Raw genomic sequence first — 20,983 nt, 5'->3', positions numbered from 1 at the left:
TGTAAAGCAGTAAGCCAGAGGGGAATATTTACCGGCTCTGTGCAGGCTCTTATAACATCCACTGATAAACTTGTTCAACAAGTATTCATAGGATTGGTGAATACAAGAGACATCTGACTTCTATTGCTTGCTCTTTCCACTGTGATTTTACAAGGCGATTCCTGATCTGGAGAGCAGGAATGCGTAAGTTTAATGTCCAAGCTATGCTGAATAAGGAAGAGTTTTTTTATTCCTATGGACAGATTGGCCATAGAGAATATTTTTATATATACAACATTTGAAAAGTCAGTTGCAACTGAGAGTTGAATGTAGCCCTACATCGAACAAACTTCTTTTACTTCAATAGAATATGAAAGGCAAAATATGAATCTTTCCAATATTAATTTTTACTTTGTATAAATGATCATCTAGAATATTCAATACTTGATTATGTTTGAAAATTGTTATACTTCAAGAAAGATATTTTGTTATTATTTTCTTATTTTGATAAAGATATTAATTATTTTTAATAATTCTTTTCCAAATAGATTAATATTTTGATCTCGTAACATTTCATGTAAGTTTTTACTTTGAAAATTATTTTGCAAAAGATGTCATGTCAGAGATAGTAATAGTGCTACATGTTCATGACAGGTTTTTTTACTATGTACACACTCATTCTGGAAAATTCTGACTGCTCAACAAAAAACATCTTTCCTTTCAGAAATTACAGATAGCAACAAAAATATAAACTCTCTAAATTAAAAATAAATAAATCTTAAGATTGGAAACAGAAAGCTAATAAAATAGTTTATTAAATTTCAAAATCTTGTGACCCATTTTAGACACAATAGATAGAATAGATAGTAAGTAGCTTAGTAGATAAAATAGATAGTAAAGGAAGTTTATACAGCCTGCACTTCCATATACAGTGTCAGCTCTAGCACTGAGTCTGATTTTCATGTAGCCAGTTAGGGTTAGAGAAATTTGCTAGAAAAATTCTGAAGATAAAGAATGCGGTCTATGCATAAACAAAAGAATAGTACTGTAGCTCAGATTAATATAGTTGAGATCTAATGTTATATTTGCTTAGTGCCCTTGGAGAAATGTTACGTAGGAGCGTGATTATTATTTGACAGCATAGAGATATTTAGGCTGTGTGTCACTGGATCAATCCAGTTCACATTAAGAGTTACCAAATTCATTACCATCTACTGAATTTCCAGTGAAATAGTCTTTGCCTTATTTGTGAGTCTCAGTCTTTGAAACACTACAGCCATACCTTTCAAACTTTAAATTGCAAGTCATTCCAGCTAAGAGGTCAGAGCTTTTTCTGACCTTATAGTGCATAGATATTTCCTTGATAAGGCAGAATTCAATCATGTTATCCAAATAAAATATTACAACCTGTTAGTTGTCTTTTTTTTTTTCTAATCTCTTTCCAGTGGAAAATTTTGTGTTTCAAGGCTGCAAAGTTCTGTCCTTTTGACTCCCTCTTTATTCTTTTGAAATGCAATTACTGTTCAATGAAATGTTAATGCTCTATTCTATTTTTACAGCTATTCCATGATGTACTCTCCAATGTCATAGTTTAATAATGCTGCTAAATCTTCTTCCTCTATCAATTTCTTACAATTTCATAATGCAAGGGTCATAGTAATTTTTGTGGTTGTTTTGTTTTGTAAACCCAGAACAATATCTGCAAAGACACATCACCACGCCAACAACTTCAATGTGTTTGAAGGAATGGTCTGTCATGGAGTCCCTATTGCAACAATTTCAAGAGGCAAAGTGGTTTATCATGACGGAGTTTTCAATGTCACCGCAGGACAAGGCAAATACGTCTCTCGTCCACCATTCCCTCCATATGTCTATGAACGAGTCAAGCAGCGGGAGGAGGTTAATTAAAATAATAAATCTCTGTAATGCTTTCTAGAACATGAGGATAACTAGCTCTTGGGAACAGAGGTTTGGGGATTCAATGGCAATTTCGCTTACTAATCAAAATCCGCCGAGGTGGGAGGAAATTAAACTAAGGAATCAATTTTTATTGTTCTTCATATTACAGAGAAATATCATAGATTAGTTCCTGCTCTCAGGATAGTCTATATAACTCATAGACAAAGTCTAGGTACTTTTTAAAATAAGTCCCACCTGCAATAAAATTGGCCAAAATATTTTACACATGGGTAGTCTGACTACTTGCTAGATTTCACCACTGTTTTCACTGAAAATCACAAAGGCTCAGCATTATACTCAGGAATAAAACTTACACTGGAGGAAGAGATCAGATATTTAGAGTTAAGCCTTGTAGAATATTGAACACTTGGCTCTGTTCCAGCAAGAATGTGTTAAAAGCTGAACATGTGCAAAACACACTGCTGGACCAAGCTCTTGTTCAAGCTCTTGTTTGGTCTTTTTTTAAAGAAAAAAATTCAAAATAAATGCAGATTGAATTTTCGGTGCCTATTTGCCATGCAGGCATTCATGAAGAATGTTTTTGAGGCCTTAGTGTTGCTTATTATGAGTAGGATTTTCAAAAGCACCCGACTAAGTATGATTGAAAATCACAACCTGAATCATTAGAATTCACTGCAGGATCTAAAAGTTAAATTAGACCAACATCAGTGTGAGATCTGACTCTTTGAAATCCTTCCAAGATGATTCTGTACATTACATCCCACTGTTGTCTTGTTGGGCTGTGAAAGGTATGTGAAAATCATTGAGGTTTTCCTTCGAACATGCACTTTCCCAGGAGCTGGTGGTCTGTCTGCTAGCTGATAGGTGTAATAGACTTCAGGGGATAGGCAGAGAAGCCTCTTCATGAGGACACAGATTTTCTCTGGAAACTAGGAATGGTAAATAGGTGATGCATGTTTGGGTTTTCTGAGCATCCTTTGGATATGTATCATACACAAAGTTGTGTGTGCCTGTGAGTCTGTTTAATCCACTGGACATTGAATATGTTTGGTATTTTGTTAATGAGAGCTGCTTATGATTATTGCACTTTCTTTGTTGTGCAATGTTAGTCCCTTTAGCTTTCAATGCAATATAAATGCCATGTAAAGGCAAGAGAAACAAGCCATTGAAAACAGATTTGTACTGGCATTACACTAGAAAAGACTTAGGGCATTCCTTTTCAAGTAATAGAACTAAATGATAATTAAGTTCTTCCTCCAGCATAGCTTACTAATAATGAACCCAGATCCTGGCATCACTGGTAAAGCCTTATATCCCATGTAAGAAGAAGATCAGTATCAAAACTAAATTAAAATTTATGAGAAATTTGGCAATCATAGAATTCCAAGACTTCAGTGAATTTTGTGGTTTCCATTTCCCACCAGAGCTTGGGAGAATTTTTCCTTAACTAAAGCACTTAGTTAACTAAAGCTTTAGTTAAGGAAATTACTTCAGAAGTGATTTTTCAAGTAGCTCAACATCCTGTGTAGTCAGCATCTGGGGCGGGGGGGAGGGGGTGGATGGTAGAAAGCAGGAGTGGCTTTGTTTCCTTGATGTTCACTTAACTCATATGTATTAAGAGCATCACTGGCAAATGTGATCATAGTAATGAAGAACGAGTTTACATTGTGAATGGGCAATGAGTCAGCTCTTCTAGAGAGCTGTATGTCTTCTCTCCTGTGATATCCCAAAGTAACTCAACAAATATTAAATGTATATACAGAAACAACAAAATACTGCAGACTAATTGATTTATGATCATGTTTTAGCATGTCTTGATTATTTAAATGCAACAATCTCTGGGATTTTTCCATTCTGAGATCTGTTTAGATTAAGGATGGGAGAAGCATCAATAAAATGAGGCAGAACGTGGTCGGTTGCTTGTTAGAAAAATATTTTTAGGGTTACTTTGTTACAGTCCTGAACAGATTGAACTACCTCCTGATGAAAGCTGAGAACTGAACAGTGTAATCCCAGTGTAAGGGACCTTCTCGAGAGAAAAGTTTGATGAAATCATTGGGTAGCATAACATACAAAGCTGAGCTCTCTCAGGACTGCTATTCTCATTATGTAGAGTTAGCAATTGCAAAGAGAAGAAAAATAATATTTCAAAGTTTGAAATGCTTTATTGCAGGTCTGTCAGCCAATTCCTGTTAAAAGAGAACCATACGCAGGCATGGTCTCAGCAACACCCGTCACACCAAGATAATAGCTGCATTCCTCAGGTTTGCTTCTTGCAGGTAACTGTCTATCTTAGATTACTGAAAACTATTTTACTTAAGTCTTCCCTGGAATTTCAAGAAAATTCCAGCAGGCCTTCTGGCATGAGACAGGCTTGTCTGAAATGAGCCCTCTTGGAAGGTGAGTTGTCTTGGTATCTCTGAATTTGATGAAAATGAGCGGCAACTCAGGTACGGGAGCCTAATTTTAAAACTTCTTATGAGAGAAGAGAATGGAATTTGATCATGAAACTGAGGTATGAGTGTGAAGTCTCATGGAAAATCTGAGCTCAGTTAGGACATCCCTTTTCAAGCACCAGGAGTACAAAGTGTAAATGTTAGGCTTGAAATTTTACAGGAAACACAGGAGCAGCTTGATGTAAAAAATCAAATTTTCTAGTGCTTCTTTTGTTACACACAATAAATGTCCATCAGTTTAGCTGTTTGGATTAAGCTGAGAAATCTGTATTCAAAGGACAATATCTGTCTTTGTGCAGTAGAAGTGCTGCAGTCAAGGCCAGCTGTGGTCTGTTGGATGGCTGAGCTGCTATTAAGTTCAGCACTGCTAGCAGGATATGTAGTAACACCCAGCATTGCCCTCTCCCCTTTCACCAGTGTCCACAGTCCACAGCTTGGTTATTGACATTCCCTGAACTGTGTAAGCTCTGGTGCTTGATATATCTTTTTGTGAGTTGATTTACTTGCTAAGCCAATAGAAAACAATTAGCTTCATTTTTCTGGGTTAGTTTTCTGTTTGCTTAGTGAGTTGAACTGTCTCTTAGAAGAACCTAGCGAGAATCGGGACTATGCAACATACATAAGCAGCATATTGAGAAAGGCTAGGCAACAGCATCTCACTCTTCAACCATTTACAAACTGCAGAAATGCTTCAGGATATAATAAAATAACTAGGTAAGTCCTTCAGACAGCACAGCTGGGACATGATGCTGCCATACACCAAGTGCAGTTGAAATGTTTGTTTACTACAGTAGGGGGTTGCTTAATATGGATCAGGGGTATAGTGAGTGGCAGCGAGCATGACAAAATCCAGGCTGAGTTTTTGGGTACATATAAATACCAACACTGAGGTAGCTACCATGAGAAATGATTTCCCAGTAGATGGATGTAAAGCCCCAGTTCTCACATCACATAAAATGGGTTTCTTCTTGGTGCTAATTAATATGAGGGCAGGAACAAACCCGCAGTGGTAGGAGGGATAAATTATCTTTTCCACATTTTATTGTATTATTATTTTAAAGTTCCCTCAGAGGGAAGCTTGTCTAGAGGATCAGTAGCAGCAAGAGAGTGCAGCATGCTATTTGTTTTCCTCTGTCATAAGGGAGAAAGCTTTTGTAATAGAGATGACTAAAGGCTAAGGCTGCAATAGAGTGAGGGAGAAATAATCATTTTTTTCTAGCTCCCAGCACTCATTCTCCATTATTGCCTTTCTGAGTGACAAATTACAAAGCAGAGATTTTCTTTTGAAAGATTACATCATACTGTCTTTTTCTTCTCTGTAGATAAAAGCAGATGCAAATGACCATGATGTCTCCACCAAAGCAGTGCGCACTCAGCTTCTCAAGAGCCAATGTGAAACAACAGTAACTAATAAACATTACACTGCGCTTCCTGCATGAAAGTTGTCTTGCAATTTCTTTAAAAGAAACTTTATTAGTAAAGCTTGAAAATTCTTTTTAGAAAATGACATAATATTGAGATATTAGTTACAATTATAATATGGCAGCAGGTCTCTAGGTTCTTAAATGTGGGTAATTGGGAGCAGTATTTCTTAATATGTATCTTTAGAAGGTGTCTGTTAACCTATAAAGTAAAAGCAATGAACAGTAGCCTTTATACACATTGCCTACATTGTCAAGTCATAGCATATTAACCCTAATTCTCTAATTCATGTATTAGAAAGATGTCTGTATTTAAGGATATGAGGAATTCTCATACCAGATACTGGAGCTGATTCCTCTCTTTCCCTTCCTGAAAGGGATCAGGTACAGAAAAACACTGATTCAGGGGAACTGTCACTATTTTAGAGCTGCTGCTACATCTCCCTGCCCCTGCCTTTAATGTGGATTTTGATCCTGCCAGTTACACAGCCAAGCATTTATTGGCATGGTCAAGTATTTCCTATTACAACCTACGGAAACCTATGCTAATTGTGTTGCTGAACTCATCTACAGGACTGATTCTGGCTTTATTGAGGGACACAGACTCTCTAACTTAAAGGCTTATGAATCGAGGGCCAGAACTTTTGAAATTTTTTTTACAGAAAATGTGAAGTTTCCCTCAATGTAAATAATACAAATAGTGGGGTTTTCTGTTCATTTGTTTTCTAGGATAGGATTATTGAATTAAAAATATATATATTCTCACTTGTTAAATGTATTTGATTTCCCCTCTGAGAAATAACTGTATTCTAAGAAGCATGAACATGTTCCTACATCTAGACCAGTTTTGCTTCAGAAATGTAGAATTCTATTTAAAGTTACATTTTTACATGCAATAGCCCTTCTATTTTTAAGCAGCAAAAATATTTAAGAGAGAAGTGAGCCCAACAGAAAAACAGCTGTATAGAGATTTTATTGTCCTGTACGTAGAAGCACTATAACCTGTTCTTCTGTGCAAGCCATAAGCCAAACAAGCACACAGGGACATTAATCTTCGTAAGACTGACACAGAAAGCATATGATAATTACTGTTCTTTTAAATTTGACAGTGGAAGACAGTCTTATATTTCCCGCTACATCCATAGGCATACGATGATGTATGAGCTTGTAGCAGAAACAAACTCTAATACATCAGTAGTTTTTCTGTCTCTAAATAGCCAAGGAGACTTTTCTTTGTAAGGTGATGGAGGTTAATTGTGGGGATGTTTAGGAAGAGCTAGCACAGGCTCCCAACTCTCAGGCTGTCTTTGACAGAATGGCAGAACCAGGCATCCAGTACTATCACAATGACTATTACAAGGTAGTGGAATTCACCATTCTCTGTAGACTTGTACAGTTCAATGACCTGTATCTGAGTTTACTGTCTAGTCTCTTTGTAAACAACAAAGAGAAAGAGGTCCTTCACTATTCATTTCCACAGCAGGATTTAAAACAGGCTAGATAAACTTGTCCAGAGCTGTTCTCCCTTGGGATGAGATGAACAGTCTTCTTGCAGTGCCATCCCACATATTACAGGGAGAAGAGTACAGTATGCCTGATTTGGGTGCAGATGTCTACCTTTCACCCAGCCCATCTTTACCTTTCAGAACTAGTACTTTCTAGTAATATGGATGCCTGTCTTATGTTTTGTCTCACCAAGAGTATGTGTCCATTCTTTTTAATTAAGCTCTTGCTACCTTGGAAGAAGAGAAGAAATTTGAGAAGAGTAGGGAAAAAAACAGGGATGAGAAAAGATGTATTTTTACTTTTAATGATAATTTGAACTTGCATGGAGGCTTTAATCTGAGTGTTTAACAATTATTAGAGCCTTGCAATCGCATGATATACCTGGGAGGCTAATAAATATAATGACTGTACACTCATGAGAATTATAAATTCTCAAAGCTCTGAAATCACTGAAGTGTTTGAATATGTGTAGTTGACTGATGTTTAACATCCAGTGTTGGCTTAAGTGTGTCGCTCAAGGCCACAATGACTCAATTATCACAGAAATGAAACCCAGGAGAAAAGGCTGCCAGCCTTTTGGGTACAGTGGAGGTAGGTGTCCAGGTCTTTCAAATGTCTTTTTGGCTCTTGGGACACTTAGTGAGATCAAAGTGGTATGAAACACAGCCCAAAGGAACAAAGTTAGTCATTTTTCTAACACCAGGTGCTTTCACAGTAAGATAACAGCAAGTAGTTTTACGAGTTATATAAACACCCATCATGTAAACTGAGCTTTCTAAACTATGAAAGTATATTAACCATGGAAAGGTGTATCTTTTTCTGTTTCCTACGCATTTTTTGTTAGATTAGAAATGAGAAAGCTTCTCCGTATACCATTAGCAAATAGTGTTTAATCCCTATGTTGGTGTTTTCTGCTCTGTGTAATGGCTTATACTCCTTACAGGGGGAATCTTTATGATTTTGTTCTTAACAAATGCATACTATCCAATTGCAATGACTTTTAAATATTGTGCAGATGTGAAAAAAAATACCTGCATACTGTGAATTAGAATTTCCACAAATGCATCTGTTTTATCTCTACATCCTTGAGGCCTGTCAGGTTTGTGAAATTCATGAGTATTTATTTTGCCGTGGCTCGTGCTGGCCCCAGCATATGAACCCTGAGAATCTGTGATGCCGAAAGTTTATCAGCTATGCTATCCAGCCACCACTACTGAAGTTGAGACTTCATGGTCAAAATCCCTGCAGTTTTTTTTCTTTTTCTACTTGTGATGGGCACACTGTAATGGTGGGATCTTCCCTGGGATATAATTTTGGAACTCCTCAGGTCCTTGTTCCAGAATACCAGTAATGACTGAGAGCAGAGCCAAATACAGTAGAACTGCATATAGTTAATTTAGGAAGAAATGTGATTTTAAAGCACACTTATTTCAGCACAGTTCCTTAGTTGGAGCACTGGAAGGAGTGCTTAATGGTTTCCCAGTCCTTCCTCAGACTCCAGACCTTACAAGACTTCTGAATTTGTCCTACAGCCTCATCCTGGCTACCGCTTGCAATTTATGTTTGCACAAAGTTATTGCTGGGCCTGTGCTCTAACTGCTCTCCTAAGACAACAGCTGCACCACAGTGCCTTGGAAAGCTGGATTAGAGATGATTTCTGCAGCCCATACAGTTTCCTTGGGCCTTTCCCAGGGAAGTAGAACAATTGCTTTCCTGCAGATGTTTGAATCCTGCATCATTCAGGCACATTCTCCAGCCTCTACTGAGAAAAACGCTGGATTTCATTGACTCTTCTTTCTGTCCATTGACCACTCAGGCACAATGGATTCTGATTGCTTTGAGAGCTGGCATTGCTGTCTTAAACCCCCTTTTTTTCCAGAAGCAGTAGATCTCAGGACAGAGCAGTTGAGGATCTGCTTTGCCAGGGCTGAAGCACAGAACAGCCTTGTCCCTGCTGTGCACTTCTTGGGACTCTGCTGGTTTCCCTCTGTTTCTGTACAGAAAGGTTAAAATTCAGTTAAGTAAGGAAAGGAAAAAAAAGTAATGGTATTTTTGTCACTCTCCCCATCCAGACAGACATTTGGGATTGCTAGAACCCCATTCTCTCTGTTAATAAGGATTCTGAGAGCAGGAACAGTGATTTGGGGGATCCTGGCATACCTGATATTTCTTTCATCCTCATAATCTGACAGAGAAATGCTTGCATGGCCACAGTGGGTTCATTGCCCAGCTCCCTGTGAAGAGCTGAGGGGCACAGTGCCAGCACCTGCACTAAGCACTCCTCTCCTGCTGCAGCACCCAGAGCTAAGTCCAGCAGCATCGTCGGGCCTGCTGCTCTGCGGGGCCACTGGAGGGCAGGGCTGGCATGGTGTACCACAGTGACACAGGCAGGAAGCTGTTCTCGTACTCAGCAGAGTATAGTCCTGTATTTTGAGGCCTGTACTCATTAAGTCGACAGTAAAATCCTCATTCATAGGTCTTATTTCATCAGCAGCAAATAGTGATCCTTTGACCCTTACTTTCTCCATTTCCAGTGTAAAACAGAACTAGAAGAATGACTTCGCCTACTCCTTTGTTATTTATTTTATAGTATCTAGGCCATTTAGACTGAGATGAAAACCAAAGCAGTTGGTATCACTATGCTGACAGAGCAGAGATCAGGAGGGGTGAAAGCAGCTCCCTCTGCCTCAGCACACCCAGCTGCCCACATGAAATGAGCACTGAAGCAACCCAAAAAACGCCTTTCCGCTTAGCTATGAAGGTAAGCCAAATCCAGGGCCTGGGGTTGTAATGAGGAGAGTTCCGTAAACACAGTTCTTGATAGGAAACAGCCTTGTTTGTGCTGTGTGTCAGGAGGGTCAGGAGAGCCAACATGTCTCTCTGAATTATCTTCACAAGACAATCAGGTCGGCCTTTCATTAATTTTGCAAACCAGATTTGATCCAATTAAAGGATTTTTCACAGTAAATCAAACAACTCCTACAGTAGTGAAGGACACTTAAAAAGAAAGTTTAGCTCTGCTGTGAACTGGAGGAAGGAAAGGGATGAAGGGGTCAAAAGTCAAATCCAGACCTCTCCTCAGTCTTTTCTGAGCACTGTGGGTGTGCGATGCATTTCTGACAGCCCCTAGAGAGGCAGCTAGAGACAATGCCCACCATGAGGAAAGAGGTTAAAAACTTCCACTGAGACAATAAATGTATAAATAAAACCCTTAATTTCAAACGTAGTTCACTTTTACTCAGCAGAAAGAAAAAATATATGGTTTTTATCCGTGGGGAAGTATGATCTACTGGAGCAGAAGAGAACATGGCAAAAGAAGAAAGGGGACTCTGAATGATGAAGACAGAGGAACAGAGCCAAAATAAAATCCAGGAAAGAAAAGGGTAGGAAAGAAGAGGAACAGAAGTAATTGTGGATGGAATACTGTCTTTTTATTGTAACTTGTAGACTTCTTTACTTTTTTTTTTTTTTTAAGGAGAAGAAATAAAAATATGTAATCATGTGGTTGAGGTCTACAGTAAACAGGCAATGGGAGGAACTGATCAACATGCAGAGGAGGCAGCTGAAGATCAGCAAAACCCCAGACTTCTCCAGCTCACAGGACAGAAACAAATGGGAGAAAACAAACCTTGTAAGGGCTACAGAGAATGAGGAGTATGTCTCTGCAACACCTAGAGAGAGACAGACCCACCCTTACAGCTGCACAACGTGGACCTCAGTCAGTGGGTGTTTTCACCACTGGGCCTGGAAGGAGTAGGCCTCATACTATACCTCAGGGCAGGAGCTGTTATGCCAGTGGGATGAACCCTAATGTCTCTGAGGCCCTGAAGAGGATTTTTTTTAGAATTCAAAAACAATATGCCATTTTTCTTGGTCCCCTAGCCATAGGGAGGCAGGGAAGAGCAAACATTTCCTCTGTCTGTGGTTCAGCTCCCCTTCAGCACACAGGTATGTGTGTGTGCAGTCACACACAGGACCTTAGTTTGCTTGAGTGCATGACACCAAGATGGCTGTTATGGCAGTATTTGTGTGATGGCAAGCTGGTGTTGGCACAGAGCATGCACAAATCAGAACAAGTTTCTGCAGCGGATGTCTTATGTTTTCTGCAGAGGTTTCTGTGACAGGCAGGGAGTCACAGAGCGGCTGGGGCTGGCAGCCATTCTAGGGTTAATGCACTGTGACTCCACTGCTCTGAGTTGCTCAGGGCCGTTCCAGTTGTGTTTTGAGTGTCTCCAAGGCTGGAGGCTCCATAACCTCACCGTTTGACCACTCTCAAAGTAAAAACGTTTTTATTATGCTCAATGTCCTAGTTCAGCTTTCTGACCTGAAATGGATTCCAGGGTCCATCACCTTCCAAGGGTCTGAGGTGAGGCTGAACAACCAGTTATGTCACAGATCCTCCTTCCTGCCCTTCTTTAAGACTGCAGTGACATTTGCTTCCTTCCAGTGTTCAAGAATCTCTCCCAGCCACCATGACCTTTCAAAGACAACTGGGAATGGCCTCGCAATGACAGCCAGCTCCTTCAGCACCCATGGGTGCATCCTATCACATTCCACAGACTTAAGTATGTCCAGTTCGTTGAAGTGCTCTCTCACCTGGTCATCTTCCACAGAGACAGAGTCATCTTTGCCCCAGACTTGATGTTTTTCAGTTTTTCAGGTGGAAAACAACTTCTGACACTTGCTACTGGAAAGTTTTAAGTATTTATTCATTCAGACGACAGAAGCATATACCTAGCCTTATCCGAAGATTTGCTTGGTCTCTTTCACACCATGTTGTCATTCAATGCAGCCTTTTCTTTCTTCCTCACTGCCTCTCTTGCCCTGAGTATTGGGAACCAAAAATTGACCTGAAAATACAGAAATATGATGCTTAGGTCATAGTATTTCTGAGTTACAGTTCACTCAGATGCTATAGTCAGTATTGAAAGCTATCAAAAACAAATAAAAGAAAAAATATGGACATGTCTGCAGCAATATGTAAGTATTTGCCTTAAATATATGCATGTGTATTTTTCCATTTGTACATATATATGTATATATATATGTAATTAATGTTTTTACAATTAAAAATTTCTGTTTCCTAATGGTATTTGCAGTTCCAACACAACTGTGCTTTTAAAACAGAAATATATTACCTTCTGTTTTCCTAAGTAACAACATGCTTTACAACAATAAGGCCCTGTTCACAAATGCCTGATATTTGCCATCTACATTGCAGAAATACTCTTTGTAATGGAGGTGCTTATCAGACATTTGTGAAAACAAGTTTCTCCTCAAGTCAGACTCAGTGATCTCCTGAGGTCCCTTCCAATCGCTGCAATTCTGTGATTTTGTGATTCTGTTAGAGCTCTAAGTCTTTCCAACATGTTCTCATTGGGGTGCATTTTGTGTCTGATGCATGTGAACTGAAGGGCAGAACAAAACAGTTTTGTAATCTAATCGTACCAATAGGAAAGTTGCCTCCATCCCTTGTGTAGGCAAGCACTGGGAAAAGTCTATTAGCACATACTTGAAATTAAGAAATGTTTAAAAGAATTTCCTGGATAGGAATCTGCCTACGATGCTGAGAGGGAGATTTTTTCCACTGTGCTGATGGCTTACCGTTCTAGCAAACACATTCTTGACAGCTTTCTGTTGTAGCTTTGCTCTTTTCTTGAGTAATTTTGCATGTAAATATTGTATCCGTTTCATCTCCATGTCAGGATAAAATGAATTTGACACAAGTATTTTGAGTTGGGTCAGAAGGCCAGAGAATAAGCCAAAAATGATTAAGAAGAAGATGATTATTCCGAGTTGGAGCCATGTCGTGGAGAGGTGGAGTTCTGGCTGAGGGATGCAGTTGTTCTTAAACAAAGAGATCTTCAAAAGATCATTCTTGGCAATATGCTCATTCATGACAATGGTAAGACTATTCTTCTGCACAAGAAAAAGGGAAAAAGAGAGTTAACGATAGTACTGGTTCCCTCCTTTCTTAATATTTCTCCCATTGGATATTCACATTTCCTAAGGACCATTAACTGTCTAATCCATCCAGTGCCTATGAATAGCAATATATTTATTAGCTATTTTAAAAATGTTTCAAACTGCATTTTCTTCATTTCTCCTGTCCCACAGTTTGGGCTGCTAAGAGCTTACATTCTTAGTAGATCTGCCAGAAGAATGTTTAGCTGCTCTGGCTGCAGTGGTTTAATTTATTCCCACTCCCACAAATCTGCTCAGATCCTCCACTGGGGAGTCATTCTTTCTGAGTAATACCGTGGAGTAGAGCATGCCCATTCCTTTGGCTGTGGCTCAGTATTCGATGAGCAGTGCTTCTGCATCCACCTTCACCTATGTATGTAGCTGTAAAGACAATGGCCCTCTTTGAAACAAACGTATGAATTACAGTGCCATGAAGGAACTGTCAGTTTATTGGCTGTGCTTCTGCTCCTGCAGCTGCTGAAAATGAAGGGAACGTTTTCCACACTTAGTTAAACTAAGAAATATAAAGTACAGATAAGCACTTACTTGCTGAGAGAGTCTGAGTTGAATCTCCAGATCTGGTAATTCTTGGAGATGTTTATTCACATAAACAATTAGCCAATAAAACAAATAATCTACTGCAGCAAACAGGAGCCAGATGCAAAGATGAATAACTACAGGGAGAAAAAAATGCTGCATCTGTTTTCTCTCCTTCCTTGTGAAGCTGAAAGATGGGATTGTTGCATAATTTTTTCTTTCTTTTTTGGTAAGTGGCAGAACGCATGGCCTTTGCTGTTGCTTTTGATGCTCATCAAATGTGATGAACTGTTTTGTGATATAAGTATTCTTAAACTTGGCATTATGAGAGCCCACAAAATGTTTGATGAAAAGCACAGTTCCAAAACAAACGAGAAGTATCCCCACTATAGGCAGTACTTTTTGGCCTATACAGGGCAATATATTCAGCATAAAAGATATCTGGTTAGCAACTCTCTGGATTTCTTGTTTTGTGTCATTCAGCTCTTGTTTCAGTGTATCATCTGAAATTGAGTAAGATGATGTAAATTCGTGCTTTACTGGCACAGGAAGTAGGTCGGTGGGAAGATTGGCATTCTCGTAAATCCATTTTACAGCCTCAATGTAATATTTTATCAAGTCAAATTTCTCATACTCTAAATGGCAGGTTATGCTGTCTGTCAGAACCTTTAGGTTGTGGAAAATACTTTGGATGTTGCCAGCTACCATGACACCTGTACCAGCAGTAAGGAGAGCGTTCCTTCCTTCCCGCAGCCCGCAGGAGAGAAGGAATAGGGCGCTGAAGCAGCGCAGGTGTTTGGAGAAGCAGAGCGCGATGGAGAATGAGACCCAGACAAGGCCAGAAAGCAGCAAGAGAGGCTGCTGCTCCAGGGAGACGTGGATGCCAAGGAAGAGGATAACGCTTAAGAGGAAGCCAACTGCAGAGCAAATGGCAAAAAGCTGCATCAGGTACTTCCAGCCAGGCCTCCTTTCCGATGCAAACACTCCCCAGGCATTCTGGGCTGCCAAGGCAAATACTCCCATTTTCTTCTGATAGTTGCTGAGACTGAAGAGACTCAAACTAAAGAGAAAGGAAACAAAAATGCTGTTAGTTACAGGGTCACGCTACTGACAACAACGTGTATTTGACTGATACCTTCACAGCACAAAAAGCACAGGTCTGACTCACATGGCAGCTGAGCTGCCCCAATGAAACCCAAATCTGAGACTCGGTATAGAAGCATAGAACCATAAAATTGTTTGAGTTGGAAGGGACCCTTAAAGGTCGTCTAGTCCAACTCCCCTGCAATGAGCAGGGACACCTACAGCTAGATCAGGTTGCTCAGAGCCCCGTCCAGCCTGACCTTGAATGTCTCTGGGGGTGAGCATCCACCCCATCACTGGGCAACCTGTTCCACGTATACAAACATGTAAGATGATTATGGGGAGCAGCAAAATGGGAAGCAGTGAGATGGGGAACAGTGAGGTAAGGAAGAAAAATGGAGGTCTCCTCCTTCAGCTGGAGGTAGGCCAGTACAGACTGAGTCTCAGAGGCATCATTCCTTCTCTGGGTCTCTCCTGGGACAGCACCTTTGCCCACATACATGGTTAACTCTAATTGCTCATTCTTTTCACCTTCTTCTCTGCCTACAGCATGCCCATACTGTAAATTAATTCAGTCTGATGGGGGACTGTATTTGCTCCATGTTTGCATCTTTCCTTCTTCTTCTGTAATACATTTTTAGCGCATTTTTTTCTAATTTATATGCTTATTAGCCTTTTAACATACTAGAACAAATAAGATACTAATTAAATAAAATAAACTGTTGCAATTTTACCCTGTAATAAGGAACAGTTGCCTTCACAAATACATCCTGAAGATATTACTTTGTCTTTTGTTTAACTTGAACACAGCAGGTAGCCAGGAACCAAACAATTATTTTATAGACATGCTGTATTTTTCTGGCATTTGACTTTATGAATTCTGCCAGCATTTACTGTGCCATTTTCCCCTTCCTCTCCTTATTACTGTTTACTGGTTTTGTTGTTCTGTCGCCACTGGCTGTGCATGCAACAGGAGCAGAGGGTGAGCAGAGCAGGCAGATGTAGGTAGAAGTCCCATGTGTTTGGGAAAGGAGTGCAAGCAATGTGGGGAGGGGAGACAGTGCACAGGAAACTGGGCTCCAGCTTTTCAGGATCTTTAAGCACTGCTGCACCTTCTTGTACACTAAAGTAACCTTGGGCAGTGAACAGACCTGGAGTTCTGTTCGTGAGTTTAGAAGTCATAAAAAATCAACTGCAAAAACTTTTTGCATTTATGTAACATAATGCAAAGACATTGAGAAAATCACACACTTTGAGTTTTGTTGTGCAGCACTGATTTCACAGCTGTTCTCAAGCATGGTCTTGTGTGTTTGTATGTATGGTTACTGTTTATTCTTATCAGTGTTCATAAGCATATGGTAAATAGGCTCTAGGTAGATGGCATTGGAGCCATTGGTTTTTGGAGCCTGCGGCAGGCACTCAGGTGTCTGCCTGATAACTGGAGGTTGGAAAATCTGGAAGCGTTTCTGACTCCTGCAGAGCCTGTCCCTGATCTCAGCAGTGCCAGGGCAGAGCCCTGGCACAGCATGTCGGCAAGGCACTCTATTTCTCCCATAAGACATTGGCAGCAGAATTAACTACTGAGCGCAGGAGAAGCACACAAAGGATGAAAACAGGAGGCCTAAAAAATTATGGAGGCCAAAAATTCTTGTATCGGTAAGCACTTAAACAGCTGCGAGTGCTTCAGAAGGGGAAATAACCTCCTGGCTCAGAGTTAGAAATAAATCAGTGGGCTCAGTGAAACAGGCTAATTCTGTGCTCGAAGAAAGAGAAACGTTGAGAGCTTTCTGGACTGTTTTCTTTTGAAAACATAAATCACATAACTCTCCTAAAGCTGCTGGGTGCAGATAGGAATTCTAGCAGGAGAGTGACAGGAACAAAACCTTCATTTCAATTGGAGTCTGAAACAAAGCAATTTTTTCTTCTGTCTCATAGCACGTACCAATGTGGCAACTGCTACCTTTATTAATGTAGCATAAGGAAAGAATGTCTCTTGAAAACCAATTTCTTGCTGTTAAGTGCCAAAGTCTTTCCACCATAGTTTTCATGTGGCATATACCACAGAGGTTAGCTAGAAACTGCCTTCAAACTTAAATTTTCTGCAGAACCCAAAGGGAACCCCTCTACACCTTAGTTTCCCTTGCTGGGAAGTGCTTACTCAGATCTGGAAGTATGATGTTCATCCACCATATGGCATGCTGGCAGGAGTAATTATGAAAACAAATTCTTTCCAGCAAGGAGGTTGCTTCATGCTTCTTAAGGCTTGTAATGTACTGAGATTAATGCAATTTAGCTAAGAGGTATTTAAGTTCCTGCTTATGATATTTCAGATATTGCCTAAAGATTTTAAGTAAGCAGAAAATAAGTGCATAGCATTGAGCATCCCTAGAAAATGTTTTTTTCCAGCTTGGCCACAAGCTTTCAGCTAAAGCTGTGTCATTGTTATACAGTGCCTGTTCACACCGTGTATGATTTTTTTCCCTGCCTGCCATGGGTACTTCTCCGTGGTCACTGTCCAGGCAGTATGGTCATCTTCACTGCCAGTTTGGTCCTGCCCCAGCCCTTTGATGAGCAACCAGGGCTCAATTTCCAGCATATGGATTAGCACCAGGTTTGTCTGAGTTAGACAGGAAGAAGGCTTAAACATGTGATGGCATTTGTCATGCTTTGCTAAATCAGCTTTGTCTCTACTGTCTGTCTTCATTTATAGCTTATATCAACCACCCAAAATATTTCATGAAAGCTATTAGATTATCAAGTCCCATTCTTTTTCTCACTATACATTTTTAGGAAACAGTAGCCTCTTCCATTATATTGAGCAAAGGGTTTGCATGGGTGACTCACCCATATACCGGAAATTCAGATCCGGTTGTAATTTCTAAGCAAGCAGTAGCCTGGGTAAAGACAGTTTCAGAAATACTCCCTGCAAATATAAGGAGCACCCATGTAACTATAGCAATAATCAGAGCAAGTGGCTAGGGCAGACCAAATCCATGGAGACATTCAAGGTCAGTCTGGACAGGGCTCTGAGCACCCTGATCTAGTAGGTGTCCCTGCTCATTGCAGGGGAGTTGGACTAGACGACCTTTAAGGGTCCCTTCTAACTCAAACAATTCTATGATTCTATGATTGGCAGTGAAGACACAGCTCTCCACAGGACAGCCTTATTTGAAAGAGCTCAGTGGGAGTATAGCAGTGCCCCTGCCCGCACTGTGCCCCGATCTCAGAGCACAAGTCACAACAAAAGGGAGGGATCAGGTGGAATGGGAGACTTATACCTTCTTGATGGTAAAGCATAAGCTACACAGTGCTCTTTGCCTCATAAATCTGATTTGGATTTTATACAGAAATTAGGAAAAAGCACACAACAAGAACATAAAAACAAATATTTCCTTTTTTGGCACTTTCAGCAGCCTGTTTTCCCAGCCTGGATGCGATGGGAAATTCTCTTACACTGAAATGTAAGAATTACTTCCCTTTTTTGGATACCATCAGAAAAAATACAATGATAAACTACAGCTTAGTAAGAGACAAAAATACAAGAGGGAGTCTCACATTACTTCCCTTGTTTAATACAAGGCATTCAGCAAAGAAATAGAATTCCAATCAAAAATCCATCAAGATGGATGGAACTACCTCGGGGCTTCCTTAATAGCCTGTCATTTCTTTTGTTCACATTCTTAGCTTCTAACTGCAGGAGAAAGGAGAGTAAATCATATTAAGCACAACAAACACAGGTGAGGATTGAAACACATTACCAAATGCATACAATTAGGAACTTGAAATAATAAAAAAACACAGCCACAGAAACACAGCATACAAAAAACCACCACCATCAAAAACCCTAACAACACAAGCAAAAAATCGTAACTGATCAAGATCTCTTTTTCTTCTTTTAAATACTGGATCAGGAAAATTATGAACTTTGTGAAATATTATTGGGTCTTTAAGATGCTACAAATTGCTTAAATGTGATCTAATACCAGATGTCAATACTGTAATGTCCACATCTGAGCTACCTGTCTGTCAATAAGAAGTGCAGCTTCCAAGAGCCATACTTCAGACCTGATTTAAAAGCCCAAGCTCTTATGACATGAATTGCATCCTATGAGAGCTTCTTCCCTATCTTTACTATAAAGAGACTCCAGGTTGCTCAGGGACAGGTATTCAAAGTCAGATGAGTCAAAAATTCTATGTTTCTCCATTGTAAGCATGGGTACTGTTTGACTGAAGCTGAGTGCTCAGAACAGGACATAGCATGCATTGCAGGCAGCTGTAGAATCTGGGCAGCTACGGAAAGAGCATGGAACTTGAAGTCATGCTTTCTCACTGATGCTGCTGTGGACAGTTTGGAGGCCTTGATGCAGAAGATCCGCAGATGTGCTTCACTTAAAGCACGGGCAGGAATGGGGGCACAGTTTCAGAAAACAAAATGGTAGTTTGCTTATTGACAAAAACAACTCTAGAACATAGACAATACCACTGTCAAAGAAGGTTACACAGTCCTTTCTCCTGTATTTTACTTCACTGTATTACAGGCAGAATCTAGGTCTATAACATTTATGAATCTTAGGAATAGACCGTCCAATCAGTAAGGGAGAAACAACTAACTTAAAGCAAGTTCCTTTACCTTACTAAAGGAATCCATCATTACTTGATATTAACCCTAAAGTATTACTTACAGATCTCCCTGTAAAGCGCATGAAGGATCTTCTTGGTGCCGTGTCTCTCGATTTTGGTGAGGAACTGAGATGGATGCTAACAAAAAATAGCATGAGTAATTTCTTTTCCATACCCTCCCTCGATGAGTCAAGCATACCACAATTTTGAAATTATTCTCATTTTGACAAAGATTCATAAGGAAGTAACTTACGCACAAGAACGAATATAGTATATAATTTGCAAGTGCCAGTTTCCACCTTTTTTTTTTTGGCAGAGTAATAGATAGCAGAAAATGAGTTCTGGTCCCAGATTTCAATGTCTTAAAATTATGTCAAATAATGCCTTAGGTTTGGAACATCTAAGCTATTTTAGTACTTCCCATTGAAACTAGCAGCAATTCAGTGCCCAAAGAACTTTGAAGCTCTAAGCATTTTTACTCCACATGTTCATATAGAGACCTGTGTAAATATTGTGCCCCCAGTGCAAGAAAGATGTGGAGCTGTTGGTGCGGGTCCAGAGGAGGCCATGAAGATGAACAAAGGGCTGGAGCACCTCGGCTGGAGCACCTCTGCTCTGAAGACAGGTTGAGGGAACTGGGGTTGTTCACCCTGGAGAACAGAAAGCTCCAGGGAGACCTCACTGAGGCTTTCCAGTACTCTCTCTTTAAGAGAGCTTATAAACAGGAAGGGGAACAATTTTTTTACAGGGTTTTAAACTGACAGGACAAGAGTGTATGGTTTTAAACTAAAAGAGGAGAGATTTAGGTTAAATGTTAGGGGGAGAACTTTGCACTTGGAGGTGAGGCACTGTCACAGGCTGACCAGAGAAGCTGTGGCTGTCCCATCCCGGGAAGCTTTCAAGGCACGGTTGGATGGGACCCTGGGCAGCTTGATCCAGTGGGTAGCAACCAGCCCCTGGTAGGGAGTTGGAACCAGATGGTCTTTAATGTCCCTTCCAACCCAAGCCATTCTAATGATATGATATGACTGATATGATATGATATGATATGATATGATATGATATGATATGATATGATATGGGAACGCAACACACAGCAGAGACTTCTATTTACTCTGGATTTATTCAGTAGTTAAATAAGATTATATTTCTTAAAACTTTCTGGAAAATCTCTAAAAATTTTGTTTTGCTTTAATCAAGCTTTTGGCAATTCTAAATTTTACTTCAAATGAACTACTGTTTTTTGTGAGCACTATGGTTTTGTGTGTGTATTTGTGTGTATGGGAGGGAGAGTTCTTTGACACCCATCTTCTCCTCTTGAAATGAGTCGCACAGATCTTATCAGTTCTTGAACTGATCCATTGAACTGGTTAGTCCTTCAGTTTTCATCAGGGCTATCTGATAAAGGAAGGGGACTACAGACTTACCTGAAAGGAAATCAAAGGCTGATTATACCTCTTTAAAGGGATAATTACAGCAACAGTAGTAAGAGGATTC

General features: G+C 39.9%; 2 protein-coding genes across 3 annotated transcripts in view; one reads left to right on the top strand and one right to left on the bottom strand.

Moving 5' to 3' along the window:
• Positions 1 to 5,798, top strand: part of DPYS (dihydropyrimidinase) — a 30,607-nt gene extending 24,809 nt beyond the window's left edge. For both annotated transcript variants that reach the window (XM_021386110.1, XM_021386111.1), the window contains exons 9-11: positions 1,671 to 1,878; positions 4,073 to 4,178; positions 5,678 to 5,798. In XM_021386110.1, coding sequence (XP_021241785.1) covers positions 1,671 to 1,878; positions 4,073 to 4,147 — 283 coding nt within the window. In that variant the 3' untranslated portion in view covers positions 4,148 to 4,178; positions 5,678 to 5,798. The remainder of the gene's footprint in view (positions 1 to 1,670; positions 1,879 to 4,072; positions 4,179 to 5,677) is intronic.
• DCSTAMP (dendrocyte expressed seven transmembrane protein) lies at positions 10,736 to 19,599 on the bottom strand. Its single transcript, XM_021389154.1, has 4 exons — positions 19,549 to 19,599; positions 13,793 to 14,843; positions 12,887 to 13,201; positions 10,736 to 12,132 (listed from the first exon to the last, which is right to left on the bottom strand). Exons 2-4 carry the CDS (start codon positions 14,804 to 14,806, stop codon positions 12,049 to 12,051), a joined length of 1,413 nt encoding a protein of 470 aa, XP_021244829.1. The 5' UTR covers positions 14,807 to 14,843; positions 19,549 to 19,599; the 3' UTR covers positions 10,736 to 12,048.

Source organism: Numida meleagris, chromosome 2 (assembly GCF_002078875.1).
Source record: "Numida meleagris isolate 19003 breed g44 Domestic line chromosome 2, NumMel1.0, whole genome shotgun sequence".
Taxonomy (NCBI): domain Eukaryota; kingdom Metazoa; phylum Chordata; class Aves; order Galliformes; family Numididae; genus Numida; species Numida meleagris.
Note: the sequence above shows the minus strand (reverse complement) of the source record. Positions and strands in the feature narration are given on the sequence as shown.

Bases quoted from the DNA above. Each gene is read 5' to 3' on its own strand.
- DCSTAMP (XM_021389154.1), bottom strand. From the start codon at position 14,806: ATGGGAGTATTTGCCTTGGCAGCCCAGAATGCCTGGGGAGTGTTTGCA. The intron at 13,202-13,792 runs GTAAGTGCTTAT...TTTCTTGTGCAG, and splicing joins AACTCAGACTCTCTCAGCAA to AAGAATAGTCTTACCATTGT. The intron at 12,133-12,886 runs GTAAGCCATCAG...CTGTATTTTCAG, and splicing joins AGAATGTGTTTGCTAGAACG to GTCAATTTTTGGTTCCCAAT.